At 34.9% G+C, this 17,988-nt stretch overlaps 1 protein-coding gene across 1 annotated transcript in view; it reads left to right on the top strand.

Moving 5' to 3' along the window:
• LOC129739410 (uncharacterized) overlaps positions 1-17,988 on the top strand; it is a 363,355-nt gene that overhangs the window by 286,203 nt on the left and 59,164 nt on the right. The window contains exons 4-5 of the mRNA XM_055730891.1: positions 63-975; positions 16,817-16,928. Of these exons, the coding sequence (XP_055586866.1) occupies positions 528-975; positions 16,817-16,928 (560 nt within the window). The 5' untranslated portion in view covers positions 63-527. The remainder of the gene's footprint in view (positions 1-62; positions 976-16,816; positions 16,929-17,988) is intronic.

Genomic DNA, 17,988 nt, shown 5'->3' on the forward strand with positions numbered 1-17,988 from the left:
CAGCACAAATGACGAATGACTCTAAGCTCTGTTTCCTTTTGCATTTCTTCTCTCGTTTGCAGATTGCCGGGGATCGGCTGTGGCCAACGGCAGCAGAAAACCACCCTACAATTGGAGTAAAGATGCAGCATCCGGAATGCCACCTAAACTTCGCACCAGTGATATTAAATGCATAAATTTTGGCTCTGATTATTGAACCGGAGCTTGGGGCATCATCCTCATCGATTGTGGCTACGATTTCGAGCAAACAAACCTTTGGCCTTCTACTTCCGGTATTTAGATGCAGATTCGAAGCTACATGGGGTGGTTCCATGTTCAGTATTAGAAAAAACTGCTCCATCTACGTACAGGATTCAGTTCTTGTTGGCATTTGAGAACATCGCTGGAGCTAGAAGGCAAAATTGCACCAAGTCGTAAAGTGATCCCTGGAGGTGGCTCCTCTCCATTTCGACCCTTATTGCTGGTACCAACTGTGCGTGCGGGAATTTTATGCTTACTATCCGAATCAAATCGATACCGACGACGAGATGGGTTCCCGAGCCAGCCACAACCGGAACGTTCTGATAGTTGGTGCTCTGTTTTTAATAATTGTAGACATAAATCAAACCGATTGCAATTTCATACACCAAGACCATGCTAAGACGGGAATCGGCAAAGCTGCTGCCACAGGCCCTTCCGGTAATAATGGTACAAGCAGCAGTAGTAGCGGAAGTGCCGGAAGTGAAAAGTTACCCTCCGCAACAATTCCAATGACGCCGAGCTCGAGCAGCAGCAGCACCGGAAATGGAAGCACCGCTGCCAGTTCCCCGACCGGCTGGATCGAGGGACAAATTCCACTGGAACGATTGCCATCCAACACACTGCTCAAGTATACTGCCTACAAAGATGTTTCGATTCTACACTTCCGTATACCGACCGACACCCGTACCGCCTTCTTTAGTTTTAAGGCATACGAGGAATCTAAAAGTGCCTTTCGTGAGTATCCGCCATTTCAGCTGCCTTCGGCCGGCATGGGATGGGTTGCAATAAGGTCAAAATCTAAGGATTCGATGCAAGCTAAATATTCAAGAACAACTCAAGATACAGGACCCAAATTACCGAGGATTGTCTATTCCGTTAATACGAAAATATGTAGACGACATCAAATTCGAAATTGAGAACACAAATCACAGTAAGAACTTAAAATCAAGAATCAGAAACTATGAATGAGAACAAAAAAAACTCAGTAGGGGAAAACTGTACAAGACGCACCAGCGAGGTAAAATGGCCCATGCCATTCTTTCGCAAAAATATACTAACCTATGGCTTCGAATGATGTTTTTCTTAATTTTTATTGTAGCAAAAAGCTTTTTCATCATTTATTAGGTGGAAAATTCACAAAAACGACTTTAATGATTAAAAACAGGAGGTTTAATGGAATCTGCTTGAAACTTCTAGAGTTAGTTTTGATTAAGTCGTATGAGCCACTCGACATGTTTTGAGAAAATTGATGTGGAAGTTCTGAATCACTTTTTCAATTCTCATTTTATGAATGCTGGTCTAATTTGTCTAAAAATGTGCAAGGCAACGTAAAATAAGACGCAGAACATGCTACTGTATTCGGATATGGCATAAATTGGGTTTCTATGAATGAAGATTTACTTACGACCTAATGCATTTCTCATTTGGCGCAAACGTCCTTATGGTCAATCGATAAGTTTGTGCCCAAAAACTGATTTGATTAACTGAAATCATTAGTAATTCATTCGGAGTTGATTGTAGAAAAGCTTCAGACAATAATCCTGTCCATCCTATCCACTGGAATTACCTTCTGAGCAGGGGCGGTCCTAGAGTTGGCTCTTGGGGGGGGTGATTTTCCAAATTTTCAAAAATCGGTCTATAAGAAGGATCGTGAATATCTGGCGAAAAAATGTTTATTTTGAGAAACAGAATTGTGGAGAGGGGGACGACCAGGGGGGGGGGTTTACAGTTGCAAATAAAACTTGTATTTTGTAGGTTTATAGGTGTGTAATTTAAATAGTTTGAAATCAGAAAAAAATAGTAAAAACTTTTAACAAATTTTCTCAATACACTTTTTTTATATCTTTTTATAAAACAATTTGTGAATCTTAGATGCTCACTGCGAAAAAGTGTTGATAAAAAGATTATTTTCGTAATTTTTACAATTGGTTAAAAATTATAATTTTAAGTACTCTTTAAAGAATTTTCCGTAGTACTCTTTAAACGTCATTTCACAAATGAAAATTAAACACACATTTTCGTAGAAGAAAACGTAAAAAAAAAATCTTCAAGTTATCCACAATATTTTTACTGGGCATCAATCAGCGTAAGACCCTCACCAAAATTTTAATGATTCTCATTTTGCAACAATTTCAAAACAATTATTCTAAGAAAAGTGTTCGTTAATAATAGCTTTGAATTAAAAACTGAATATTTAATTATTTTCTGAAACATTTTGCTGAATCGTTGTTCGAGAGTTTCGAATTATTATTAATTCTTGTTCCAATTCTTCAATTTATTAAAATAAATTTAATTCTAAATAAGATCAACAAAATCAAATTTTTCTTCATGCTCTCAATATTTCCAAACTTTTTGTATAATGTTTGAATAAAAGAAAGGAATACTGAATGAAGAGTTAATTTCTGAAAGTTAATACTCTTTCAATATTTCAGTGAAAAGTCATAACCAATTGCAATTGAAATAACAAAACTTTCAGATTCAGAATGGATTTTTTAACCTAAATTATTAAGCTGGATTTCTACTCAAAAGTTTAAATATTGTTGTGTAGATGAGCTGAAAACAGTATCGGCGATATAATTGGTGTGAATCCTGAAATCTAGCTGTGTTGGTCAAAAATTAGAAAAAAAAATCTTCCGAATGTTCAACTTGAACGATTGCCTTGTTTCCGAGAAAATAGTCGGGGATGAAGGAATACTTTTATTTCACCTGGGAAAAATAAAAAAATTGGCAAGTTTTTGTAACCTATGCTGTATAAACTGATTTTGGAAATAAAATTCTGAACTCGTTTTTTTATCAGATTTTATCAATCACCTTTAGTTTTAAAAGTAGTATTTTCAGTATTTTTAGAAAATTGAATAGATATCATTAGAGATGTACCGAATAGTGCTAAAAAATGAAAAACACAATTTTCTGAGCTTTGTATAGGATTCGGAGCATAACTGATATCAAGTTTCAACCAATATTCTAAGTTTCGTATTTTTAATGTAATTTTTTATTTCCATAAAATCCCCATGATTGAAATTTATTTTTATAATTTTAATCATAATTTGGTCTCAGGACAACTTTATCATAACAATTTCTAACTTAATTAACATTCAAATTAAAGATTGATTTTTTTTGATAAAAACTATGGATCATTATAAAAATAGTTTAATTGTGATAACGGCTCAAAATGTACGACTTCCTTCGAGCCAAAGGGGTACAAGTGCATAAAAGCTAATGAAAGACGTAAAATATTACAGTAAACGAGTCTTCGAAAGAAAAATAAATGATTAAAGCCAATACAATCAAAGCTAATTTTTTCAAAAACATTTCAAAATAAGGAATAACAACAACAAAAATCGAATCTGTCTAGGTGGACATCTGGAGAAGGGAGGTAGGGGTTGTCGAATATCCACATTTGTGCCCGGAGAGGGAGAAAGGGGTAAAAATCTTATTTTTTTTTTGTCCACGTGGTATCTGAACGGCCTCAAAGGCAATTTAACACTTAAAGTCTCAAGTTCTTTTTACTTCTACTAAAAAGGATCGAGATATGTTGATCCATCAAGCATTGAGCCAAACCGATCTACAATAAGGCCGGAACAAATTTCAAATCCTTCTTTTGTCACTCGGAGTTGGAAATCGCGAGGGGGGGAGGACAATAAAAAATAATGCGAAAAACAAATGAATTGGAATAAATTGCACGGAAGCTTGTATGCTACATAATTGCATACTATGTCATTGCACAAAACCTATAAATCAAGTAATTGTTTATCGAATAATTCAATGAAATTAAGAAAACAAAAGGTGAAATAACTCTCATCTTCTTAAATTTGTTTTTTAGTCTTGTAATCTTTCAAATATTGGAGTTTTTTATTGGAATTTACATAAATTACTTTAAACTTTATTTATTTCCCCCTTCGGGTTTTTCGGAAATTCCGGAAACTTATCAGATTAGCGAAACGTTGTTTGATGACAGAGAATCGCACGAAATTAAATTGCATGTTTCGCATGATCCCAAGCTTTTTGGCGATACACCATACTGTTTTGATATTGATGAAAAAAATCAAATGCAAATCAAATTTTTAAATTCGGTCCACTCAACCCAAATTTTCCAACTTTAAGCCAAGTTTAAGTCATATGAAGTTAACATATACATTTTGCCAATAACTTAAGATGAAGGTTTTGCTCATCGACTTTAGAATGAGATCAGAAGAAAGCAATATGGCATAAGATGACTGTGATATGGCCAAACAATTTAGCTTTTTTTAAAGGGGGTGATCCCAAACTTATGGCCGGAAGCGTATATGGTCAGCGAATTCGAATTCAACGCTGTAATTACCTCAACAAAAGTTATTTGGTAAAATTCGGTTCAGGGAATTGCAAGTTTCAGCTGTTTAAGTTTTGCTGACCGATTTTTTTTTTAAAATCTTAAGCTATTAAGTAATTAATAAATTCAACAAATCCCCCACGGAGTGGGAAAATTTGAGAATTCGAATGTACACCTACTAAGAAAAGTTCTAAGTTTTTATATAAAATCCAGCGTTTGCGAGTACTTCGTAACGGTTTTTTGCCGCTTGGGGGGGGGTGATCACCCCGATCACCCCCCCCATAGGACCGCGCCTGCTTCTGAGGACACCTGGAATTATTGGTTTTTGGGAGTGACCATTTGTAATCCACCTGGACATTTATAGCTACAACCTGAGGCGCCGCCTGGCCGTTCGAGGAGTGCGAAAAATCATCCATCGCTTTCAACTATTATGGCTGCCCTGTAATGACAAACATAATACTAGCTGGAAAAGTGAAGCTTATTGTACTCACCTGACACCAATTTGCAGCGTCTCACCATACGAGAATCGCTAAGATCGCTGAAGACCACTTCATCAGAGAGTTTCCTGTCCTGTTTCCTTAAATTATCCACTCTTATCGAAGCACTTTTCGCGACTATGCATAACGTAGGAAAACCACCACGCCGAACTGTTTATTTTGCGTCGTTTTGCATCACGGCAATGCACGGCAGAGCAAAACGACGCAAAAACCAAATTGCACTCAAAATGAGAAAGTCATGATACGTCCTAAATTCAAATCATTTTGGTAAAGTTATTCATTGATCAAATGAAATCAAGTTTTTACCAAACATAGAATACAACTTTATCAATCATTTTCAAGTAATAACTCAAGTTTGTTTATATTGGTTCATACGACCTAATCAAAACAAACTCTAGACCTGTTATTTTTCATGGGCAACATATAAGGTTTTATCACTGACCACACTGACATGACATTTAGAACAAAAATTCAACCATTTTCTGTCTAATTTTTGTTGACAGATTTTGTAGGTTCGCAATACCGACGGCAGGTGGCGAACCTGAAAAATTTGACAAAATATGCCTTGTAGGAAAAACGGTCATGTTTAGCCCGATTGTATCGTAGAAATTACGTGTTTTATTTTTAAAGTTGGGTGGCATTTCCTAACTGGGATAACATTTCTTCAAATCGATCGATGCGCACTCTGGAATCGACATTGCGTACTGTTGGAAAAAATATCCAGAAAACGAAATCTAGTGTTCAATTAGTATGGTCAGTGGTTTTATGGTAATCCAGCCTGCGCAATCTGATGGAACTATAGCTTATCGTTTTTCCACTTGTAAATATACACTTTCGGAAGACTATAAATATTTTGTTGTATTTTACTAACTTCCCAAAAATTTAAACTAAAAACAATTATATCGAAATTGGGGCAAAATGCGCGCAAGATCACGTTTTTTACGCTCAAATTTTGAATGATGTTAACTTTTGAGAAAACCCAAATATAAAAAAAATGTCATTCTTTGAGTTAAAAAGGTGCACCAATATTCGACTCGAAAAATTATCTGCCGCCATGTTTGGCGCGATATCAATCAAGTAATAAAATTTCGTTGCCTACCTGAAGGCGTTTTACCTATAAGGTAGGCTTGCCAGATACTTTCAGAAAAAAGCGGGACATTTCATGACAAAAAAGCGGGACACAGCCGAAAAAAGCGGGACATTTAAGAAAATATTATAAAAAAGCTTAATTGTATTGCCAAACTTACCGTATACCGTCAGCCAAAGTTATTCATTGAAAAAAACACTAAAAGTTTTTTTTTAACGAGCATTGATTTTGCTCAGTTTTTCTTACATGACTTCTATTAAGACAATTTTGCCATGAACACGTTTATTTCCACGGTTCTCGCTAATCAACACGTTATTTGAGAGAAATATTTCAAGACCTACATGTCAACGCATGAAAAACTTTTATGCAATGCAAACATTCCGTATAAGTATTGTTCCATTTCATACCACCCTTTCAGCTTTCAGTATGATGCGTTCTGTCCACTAGTTTTGGCGTATTACCCCGTGGTTTGTTTTTCACCAAAAATATAATCAAAATCGTGTTTTTATCAGGGGACTGAGATACACGGAGAATCATCGTCCATGATCACACAAATTGTGCAACCAATGATTGCATTTGTGGCAATTTGATAGGGAAAATGAGAAGGTTTGAGTTAAAATGAGAGAAACCAGTGTTCAGAGGGAGAGAAAACGTGCTAATTGTTGCAAATTGTTGCAATTTGTTAAGCAGTTATGGAGTTTTGATCATTACCATTCCAAATGCAAAGAATTCACTCTCCACTGCAATCCCTCGGTTTTTATCATATTCTTTCTTATTGATAAGACGTAAATCTGATCCCTGAATCGTCGTAAACTTTTAATTTGGTTCTTAGATGATTGATATCGCTGTAAATAACGATTATGCTTAAATGGAGCGTCTTGTACAGTTTTCGCCTAAAAACAATCTATTTCGATTGGCAAAGATAAAAATCTATCAATATTCGTATATCATCCAAATATCTATTTCAGTGTCATAAGAACCTGCAAGGGCGCTCTAAATCTTCAATTAAACCCCTTCTAAACATATGTTTAAAAGCGGTTTCAGAATCTGTATTGAAACCTTTATAAAACGTTCTATTTATTTTCTCTTGAAAATCTATTGAAGAATTTACTAGAGTAGGATTACCGTCAACTGGGGCGTAATGCAACACTTTTCAACTTCAATTGCTTCTAAAAACTTGATGTCCACAGAAGAGCATACAGCTTGAACATCAAAAGTTTTAAGGTCGATGGGACATCAAATTGACGTAGTCAGAAAAATTATTGATTTCACCAGTCATGTTTAAAATAACAAAAACATGCCATGTTTACCCTAGTAAAAAAAGGTAAGTTGCAAAAAACTATGTTTTCGATGAAAAATCAAATGAAAACGTTTGAAAATTTATAGTTTTTGATTTTTTTTTTCGATTATAGTCGTTTTACCATCTTTATGGCATTCGCGACTTTATGAACGTTACGGTTGGCGGATCGTTATTGAAAACTTATCCGGTGCAACTGTGTTCGATGTTTACTCTTTGGCTCGAACTCGCGGACATCGGCTCAGGAGACAACAGACTTGCCAACTGAGCTATACCACAAGCCCATAGTTTTTAATGTATTTGTTATTTCAGAACCTATAAAGCAGAAATTGCAGTGAGTTTTTGTCTTGTTCGAATTAAATTTTACATTTTTCTGCCAAAAATGTTTTTAAAGAAAAAGCATAAGGTTGTTGCATACATTTAGGGGTAAAAATAATGCAAAAAATACTACTAGCAAAAATCATAGAAATTAATGTTTGGATGGATAAAATTTTGAAATTAAAAAAACGCGTGATAACAATATTTTGAACATTCAACTGACCAAAGAATGCAAATCCAGTTGCAGAGATCTTTAAAAGTAATTTTTACAGTAAATCAAGTTTTTACTAAAAACCAACATCATTACCCAAGTAACAATTGAGGTTTTCTAAGAGACTCCACGTCAACTGTGAATTCAACCTATAAAACTGCGTTCGGTTATGTTAGAATCTATAAAACTCCAATAAAACGTATATTAGCACAAAAAGGCCCTTCTACAGTAGGTTCTGTAGAGTAAATTACAAATCCTTGTCTAGACAAACAAAATATAATTTTTTTCGAAATAATTTTTTTGTGGTCATTCAACTATTTGTTTATATCATCTCAGCCATGAAGATGTCCGAGCTCACTCTTAGAATAAACGAGTTGAGGTTTAGTTTCTAAAATAGAAAACCACCGTTAAAAATTATCATTATTGGCCATGAAAATGTCAATAATGTACGAAATAATTAACAATCAGATTAGAACACTTAAAAAACCAAAATGTTTTCTTAAAATTACCATTCGTACTGATTGGTTTTAAAAAAAAACTTTTTCGTCTTATAAAAGACTAGCTGACCCGGTTGTAGGTATGAGATGAAGAATATACACAAAATAAATCAAATTTAATACGGAATAAAATAAAATAATAGTTGTATTCGGCAACACTGTAGATGAATAAAATAAAAAAAAATGTTGGCAGCACTTGACAAACAAACAAAACAAAGTCAGTCATTGATCTATTCTTGCGAGCGACAGACGTGTTTAAGTGAATCTCTGAATTGAGATTCGTAAAATCACGACAATGGCGTGGTAGGTAGAATAAGCACAAATAGCGCAGATATGTAAGGCTGCTGCTGCTGTTTGTTTTGATTTGGCCTCCCGGTGGAAATAAGACGGAATTGCCGTTAGAAGCGCAGATATTTAAAGCTGCTGCTGCTGCTGATTGTTTTGATTTGGCCTTCCGGTGGAAATAAGACGGAATTGCCGTTAGAAGCGCAGATATTTAAGGCTGCTGCTGCTGATTGTTTGTTTTGAATAAGCCTTCTGGTTGGGCAGGCTGTTTCTTAGAATATTATCGAATTATTCCGGCTCTGGTAAACAGAAACAGAGTAACAAGGAAAGCACAGTTTGAGAAAGCTGTTGCTATGAATGTTTTTTTTGCGGATTGTTCTGGCTCTGGTAAATAAAAGCAGAGCGACAGAGAAAGCACAAATTGGGAAGGCTTTTGTGAAGAATATTTCCGGATGAAATGAAGAATATGCCAAAAAAATTTTTATATAAGATTTGAAAAGCTTTTGCAGAGAATGGAATGTAGAATTGAGATGAGGGATATTTGGGATATAAATTTTTTTATTTTAGAAAAACAAAAGTCGGTAAATTAAAGATTCTATTGAGAATAGAGTTGAGAATGAATGTTGAAATGTGATGAAGGATAAGCAGAAATTAAACAAAATTTGTAGGATGGAGAATAAAGATGTGGCATATGGAATAAAAATTGAGGATATTTGGTAAATAAAATTTTGCTCTAAAGAAAAAAAACAAATGTTGACGTGTGAAAAGTTTTAATAAAGAATAGAGGTGAGAAGGAATGTAGGGATGAGATGAAGAATATACAAAAAATAATTCAAATTTAATTAGGAATAAAATAAAATAATAGTTGTATTCGGCAACACTACTGTAGTTGAATAAAATAAAAAAAAATGTTGGCAGCACTTGACAAACAAACAAAACAAAGTCAGTCATTGATCTATTCTTGCGAGCGACAGACGTGTTTAAGTGAATCTCTGAATTGAGATTCGTAAAATCACGACACCACATTTGATGAAAATGTATGTGAATCGCTTAAACCTGACATACTCAACGCGGCAAAGCAGATGTCAATTTGTTCCGCCGCTCGAGTTCGCATTGGCCGCGTTCGCCAATTCGCATCGCATCGCTCTTACTATGTCATCGGCCTAAGGAGTGTATTCGAAAAAAAAATGCAACACTTTGGTTTATGAATAACTTTTGAATGCATAGATGCAAATTGATGAAATTTCCAGCGTCCTTATGCTACATATACAGCATCGATTCTAAAGCGGGCCTTAGACTACACAACATTTGTACAAATGCGATGAAATTCGATGAAATTTTGTGGCTGTGAACACGACTTGCATCGTGTATGGCACTGCTTTACTGAGCGCGCAACCGGTTTTAGTAAAATCGGTCGGGATCGAAATATTTTGTACAAACAATCCTCTGTGGCATGGTTTATGATGCTGTTTGTACAAAATCCAGGCCGTTTACTCAATCCCAGCCGGGGTGGAGATGGTTTTTTTTTTTGTTGCTGTTGCTGTTTTCGTAAGAAATCGGGCTTAAAGCGGGCCATAGACAACACAAATGGCTTGTGCAAATTCGATGATTCCACGACGATTGTTTGATTCTATGGTCGCCCACACACGATACAAACATATTTCGCGCGAACACTAACGATTGCTGGAGAAAACAGTAACAGAAACAACAAAAACCCCCTTCACCCCGGTTGGGGCTGAGTAAATGGCCTGAAATTTGTACAAACAGTACCATACATGGTTGCCAAATGTACAGATTTATCTGGAGAATTTCAGGTTTTTGGATTTATTATTGGTACAGATTCCCGCTCACTCCCTGCCTATTTACTGTTAAAGTCGGAGAACCTCGTGTTTCAAAAAACCTTGATAGGTCCTAACTAAGGAGTGTATTCAAAAAAAAATGCAACACTTTGGTTTATGAATAACTTTTGAATGCATGGATGCAAATTGATGAAATTTCCAGCGTATCTAGCTGATAATGTAATGTTTATATGTGCAAATTTTTGTGATGTTATATCAAGTGGATTTTGAGATAGCATCCAATGAAGAAGTTTTTCGATTTTAATTTTTGGACAGCACGTGTGCCATCCATAATCCACACTATGAAGCACTTTTTTTTTCAAATTAAGGCTATTTTTTATTAAGTTTGCTGTTTCCTGAAGCTTGACCTTCAAAATATTCAAGAGAAAAACTTTTTGCAAATACTTTTATAAGCAAAGAATAAGCTTATTCTTTTTAACCACAAAATATTCACAGTTATTTTCTACGCTTGTAACCTCGATTAAAATTTGAAATTTCAGATTGAAACTTTGATTTTTTATAATTTGCAATGTAATTAAAGCTAAACAACCAACCAATAATGAATTTACAGCTTAATTCTGGCTTGAAGATTAAGTACAAGCTCTTTGACCAATATGAATTTATCATTACTAGAATCCTGTAAATATAAAAAAAGATATCAAGAGTTTTCAAAGAACAAAATCTTCAAAATGCATCCTAATTTTATTTTATATTTGTGGTTTCTTCTGGTTTGTTTTTTTTTCCAAACTGACTTTGTTTGAATATCAAATTTAAATTTTGAATCCAGAATTAAAACTAATTTTGAGCTGAATCTGAATCTGAATTTTTAAATTCAAATTCCAATTCCGAATCTGAAAACGATTTTTTAATCTAAATTCCAGATAATAATATCTTTTAATTATGAACCAAAAACCGAAATTTGTATGAGAATTCTCTTGATAGACTTCTGAATTGTCGGCTTCTAATTTTAATTCTCTCTTCAGTTATTTCCAATTAGTTTTCAATTCAGTTAGGTACATGCAATTTGTAAATCTAAATGAATATTGCGAATGATGAAATTGTTCCATATTTTTCAATTCTGGGTCACCATTATGAAACTTTCTATTGTTCCATTTCTGCGAAAGAATTAAAAGTTGTAGTTTTGTAAGAGTTGTAATTTTACTTCACCCAAAACTTCTTGAACGATGTACCATGTGAACTTTGGTCGAATAGTTGATTTCCAGCTGTTTTGGGTCTCCCATTTGGACTCCCATTTTGGATTTTTCTCGATCCTGCTCAAACAAATTTGTCAACGACCTTCTGTATTGGACGCTATCTTAAAAACCACTTGACAGATTGTCAGCAAGTTTTGTACACGTTCACATTACATTACTAAGTAGCTTAACTGAAAATTTCATCTATTTCCATCCATGCATTCAGTTATTCACAAAACAAAATGTAGCACTTTTTCGAATACATTCCTTACTGATGAAAAAATCATTCCCTTATTTTCTTTTGTTGTCGCGTTTGAAAAATTCAGTACTTTTCTGAAGATTTGCGCAAAATAAATTTGCCTCATTGCTCATTGATTGGCTCTATTATTTTCAATTTTCATAATACAGAAAAAAAAAACGCAAATAAAGTACACACTTTCTGCTATCTTTAAACAAACTTTCAAGCAAAACTACCCAATGAGTGATTTTCTACAACGTTTGCAAAGTGATGCAATTTGATGTGGGCACCCTTTACTTATAACGTGTTCCAAGTGTTTTTAAAAATACCAACTATATTGAAGAATCATAATTGCTTCAATAGAACATAAATTGGCTGCCAAAGAACTTTGTAATTATGCTTATAAAGTAAGAGGGCATTGGAGACCCTTGTTAGCTTCAATAAAATATTTATAGACAAAACTGATTGCAACATTGAGACACATAATTTGGAAGAACTTTTATTGATGATTTTGGTAATACGTTAAGGTAAAAACTTTTGAAGTTTATTACACAAACACAAAATAGATAGAATTTTTTTTTACACACCACCAGAGGTGCAAAGAGATCTCCTTATGCTACATATACAGCATCGATTCTAAAGCGGGCCATAGATTACACAACGTTTGTACAAATGCGATGAAATTCGATGAAATTTTGTCGCTGTGAACACGACTTGCATCGTGTATGGCACTGCTTGAATGATCGCGCAAACGGTTTTAGTAAAATCGATCGGGATTGAAATATTTTGTACAAACAATCCTCTGTGGCATGGTTTATGACGCTGTTTGTACAAAATCCAGGCCGTTTACTCAATCCCAGCCGGGGTGGAGATGGTTTTTTTTTGTTGCTGTTGCTGTTTTCGTAAGAAATCGGGCTTAAAGCGGGCCATAGACTACACAAATGGCTTGTGCAAATTCGATGATTCCACGACGATTGTTTGATTCTATGGTCGCCCACACACGATACAAACATATTTCGCGCGAACACTAACGATTGCTGGAGAAAACAGTAACAGAAACAACAAAAACCCCCTTCACCCCGGTTGGGGCTGAGTAAATGGCCTGAAATTTGTACAAACAGTACCATACATGGTTGCCAAATGTACAGATTTATCTGGAGAATTTCAGGTTTTTGGATTTATTATTGGTACAGATTCTGTACGTGCAGATGACAGATTTTTTAAATTTTGTACAGATGTGTACAGATTTATGACACTTGTTGTAAATCAGAGAACTGTTCAAGTGTTTGAAATTGTACCAATTAAAAACACTGAAGTTTCAAAAATGATGAAATATTTGTGATAATTGTACTCAGTTTCCATACATTGTTTGTACCGATTTTGGAACAGATTTTTCCCAAAAAAGTACAGATGAAAAAGATTTTTTTTCTCGGAAGTACTGACTTTTACTTGCAGATACATTCGACGTTTTGTTCGTAAGGGTGAAAGAATCATTTTGGAACTTTTTTTTCAACTTTGTAAGATGATTGTTGTGTAGCTGACGTCGGGCTGTTAGAATCGGCTTAAAGTCAAGCGCTGCATGATACCTGAAGGGATCTTTTTGCACCACTGCCCATCACATTTTTCGTTACGTCACATCATTTCACGTACCCTGATGTAACTCTTTTTATTCATAACCGTCTATAATAAGCATTGAATGTGGCTGTAAAAGTTTTAAAAAAAAATCTTGAAAATATTCTCACAGAGTGAATTGTAAACCTGAAAGAAGTTCAAAATTTAGTTACGTCACATCAGGTTGCCGGATAAAATGATTTGCTGCACTCGACATCTTGAAAACAGTTCAGTTCAGTGAAATTTTCGGTATAATCCGTGTAGAAAAGCCTAGTCCACACTAGGCAACTTGGACTGCGATTTCGGTGGCTGAGACTTGTTTATGTTTACATCTTGGTTGCTGAAGGTCTCCCATACTTGTCGGGAGACTTGAGACGAGACGAGACGCAAATGTAAACATAAACAAGTCTCAGCAACCGAGATCGCAGTCCAAGTTTCCTAGTGTGGACTCATAGTACATTGAAAATATCAGGTAGGCCATTGCGCTTAACCTCACTTGAAAGCTCCGTGTATGCACACAGCATGCTTGCATACCAACAAAAATAGTTATGAAAATTTGGCAGTTTCATATAGAACGGCAATAAAAATTATTAATTTCTCCGTCGATACCCAAGTAACCAAAAGTCTCATAGATACTTAATCCTGTGCATTAAAAGTTCACATTTGGCTGAGTAAAAGATCCTCGAGAGAACTGAATATAAGTGCTTGAATCGGACTTCTGAACGAACATAAAAAGTCTAAAAAAGTAGCATAGATCATTTTTGTGCGTTCCAAGTACCTTTAAAAATCCAGGATTCAATTTGGACTATCGTGTTTCGTTACGAACTTCTTACGAATTTTTTGGTTTCATGAAGAACTTCTTACGAACTTTTCGGTTCCATGCAGAACTTGTTACGAACGTTTTGGTTCCATGAGGAATTTCTTAAGAACTTCAATGCTTCAATTCAAAAATAAAAGAATGGTTTGTTTTACTGTCTCCGTCGGCGACTTGAACAAAAATGATGTTAGGAAAAGAACATTGGAATGAAAAAGTCCAGGTTCAAAGTAAATGATACAATAGGAATTCTTTACTAAATCCAAAATAAGTTTCTGCACCAGCTTTCCACAAATTCTAAACTTTTGGAACATTAATAACCCATAGTTTAGTTTTTGAGCAAAACAAACAAGAAAAATCAAATTTTTATTCAAATTTTGTTTCTTAATAGTTTTCAATGATAGTGTATATTCACACCGAATCATATTTTCTCATTTACATTGCTATGCTTCCTCATTTTTCCTTAATTTTCTTCATGGAGGAGCAGCTTTAACAGAAGAAGCGGAGCGGCCTAAACCAAGGTCTCCACTGGTTGGTACCGGGAGAAGCACTCAAATGAGAAAAACTGAAAACTATGCGACTTCTGATTTTTTTCAGGCCCATTTTGAAGAACTTTGTTTTTTGATTTCATCCAACAAATCTAAAATTAAAAAATTATCGTTAGTGGCACAGAACAAATTTGCTGTTGCAAAAAATTTCAACTTGAAAGAGATCTCGCAGCACTTCATTATTGGTTCTTCTTTTTTAAACTAGAACTTGAAACAAAAAAGTAAGGCACTCATTTCACAAAAAGCTAAATCAAACATTTAAAAACTTATGTTTAATCAGGAACCATACGAGTCCGTTTTGAAAAAAATGATGCATTATTTGATGGATGCGAATGTTAACATTTTAAATACTAAGCCTACTCGGAAAAGTTTATAAACCTGAGTTCACTTTGAATAGAAATTTTGATAACATCAATCTAAGTATTGGCTATGGTACAGAGGTAGCATGTTCAGTTATCACTAAAAAGGTCCAGGTTCAAATCTTCATGAAAATTGTTCAAGAAAGTATAAAATTCATTAAGAGTAACGGGAATAGTAGGTATAAAAAAATGAAATGAATAGAATTTCAATGGGAGAAGTGGGTAAAGTAAAACCCACAATACTTTTTGAAAAAAATCTTTTTATTCAAAGTCTCATGTGATGGCTGAATAGCTTTCTACTCAGCTTTGATTATGAAACTTTAAAGTATCGATAAGAACTTAAATTTTAAGCTGAGTAGAAGGCTATACAGCCCTAAAACAGGGCTGAGTAAGCTTTTAAGAGACCGTTCTATGGAACTTTTGGTTACTTGTGTAGTTATTCGATTCTTTTGCAAAGGGCTAAAGATTAAAGATTGATTCTTCAGGCTTATCGGACACTATTTTATGCATTGGCTTTTTGGATCTGAACCAAGAATAATGAGCATTCAAAAGAAATTTTCTTCGTCGTCCCTCTTTTTTGAAAGCAAGCAATGTAATATTTTCTTCTGTCTTTGTTAAACATTTGACAATTGATCTAAAATACTTCATAACTCTGTGATAAAACGCCAATTCGTTTGATGTTTTTATTTTCAAATCACACAAGAAAAAGGCCACACAAGGCAAAAATGTCACCAAATTTTAGTTTTAAATCGACAAAAAGCCCATTGCAAAATACTTTTAGCTGTCTTGAAAAACCAAATATTGTTCGTTGCATTAAAATGCATCAGTGCATAATTTTCTCATAATTTTATTGCATTTCAATTTTTAAGAAAAATGTGATTTTTTTTCATAAATTCCATACATTTGCCAGTTTTTTCAATAACTATTTTTCGGGGTCTCTTACAAAAACGTTGAAAGAGAGCGGAATGGCCTACCTTGATATTTCAAAGTACTATGGTGTGGACTAGGCTTAAGAAAATGTATAAACACTAAGAAAATGTATAAAACTGTTTATTAAACAGTTATCAAATCCATCATTTTTGTTATTTAGGACGAACTTATGCAATTTTATGCATCTCGTTATGTATAAGTCGAGTGTGTTTTTTTTTAATGCATAACAAAGCTGAGGAATCCTTCTTTAAATGGTGTACTATATGAATTAAAACGAATAAAAAATAAAATTGACTTTGTGGTGAACAAGCGCGTGGAATGGGTCACAATCAGTGTTGTTACTGTTTGTAACATCAAAGGATTTCACTGGGATAACGTCAATAGAATCACACCTTCCCCCTAATTAGGTTATGTTCTGATTGCAAAGCATCCCATTGCAGCAGCCCATAATTTACATGATCATGGTTTCACCTAGTTTTTCAACGAGCTTAATCTTCCCCTCTTCTTCTCTCTTTCCTTTCTCTCACTCTCTCTCTCTCCACAGAGCGTGATTGTCAACCGAATGACATAACGTTACACTTAAAAGCTGGCAGCTATCCAGTGATTAGCCCGGAAAATATCACATTCCCCAAGCACTTTCTCAGTGCCGACGAGAGGTAAGTTTCGAACTTGAAACCGAACCGAACCAAAAACAAATGACCTCTGCATCAACACATTCAAGCTTTGCAAATACATTCATATTATATGGACTATGTAGATATTGGTAGGTATTTGGCATGCGATGCGGTTCACATTTAGTACCGAGTGCATCGATTTGTGCATCTACCCATGCGTTTGAGTAGGTGTGCGGGAAAAACCACCCAGGCGTTAATTAATAATGGAATCAGAATTCAAAATGGATTATTTATGGTTCGGATATCCGCATTCACCGGAGCCATCGTGGGAACATTTTCTGAAACTGCTGAAACATTCTCAACAACCTTATTAGTAGGTACTTTACCGGAGAGGGTTAAAGCCAATGCTCTGAAATGTGTAGTGGGTTGTCACACTCAGCTTATGCTTTAAAAAAAAAATCAAAATCAACTAGTTGTATGTAACTGATTTTTTTCCTAAAATCCGGATCCGATTCAATTTTATCATGTTGTGTGGTACTTGTTATTAACTGATTCTTCTGAAGGATAACAATATGAAAATTTATGTTTTACCTCTAACAGCTTTTGTTGAAGACCTGAATGCTTTTCAACACCAAAGGATTACTACACCCAATCTGTTAAACATTTCTACCACTGCACTGACCACACTGACATGACACTTAGAACAAAAATTCAACCATTTTCTGTCTAATTTTTTGTTGTCAGATTTTGCAGGTCGCAATACCGACGGCAGGTCGCGAACCTGAAAAATTTGACAAAAATTGCCCTGTAGGAAAAATGGTCCTGTTTAGCCCGATGTTATCGTAGAAATTGCATGTTTTATTTTTAAAGTTGGGTGGCATTTCCTAACTGGGATAGCATTTCTTCAAATCGATCGATGCGCACTCTGGAATCAACATTGCGTACTGCTGGAAAAATGATCCAGAAAACAGATCGAGTGTCCTGTCAGTATGGTCAGTGTTTCTACGTCAAGTTTATTTAGGTTATTCAGAAACGCGTATTTAATTGTTGCTAATCTACGAACTCAAAGAACTGCGACTACCGAAGACGGCTAAAAAGCGCA

Source organism: Uranotaenia lowii, chromosome 1 (genome assembly GCF_029784155.1).
Source record: "Uranotaenia lowii strain MFRU-FL chromosome 1, ASM2978415v1, whole genome shotgun sequence".
NCBI classification, from domain to species: domain Eukaryota; kingdom Metazoa; phylum Arthropoda; class Insecta; order Diptera; family Culicidae; genus Uranotaenia; species Uranotaenia lowii.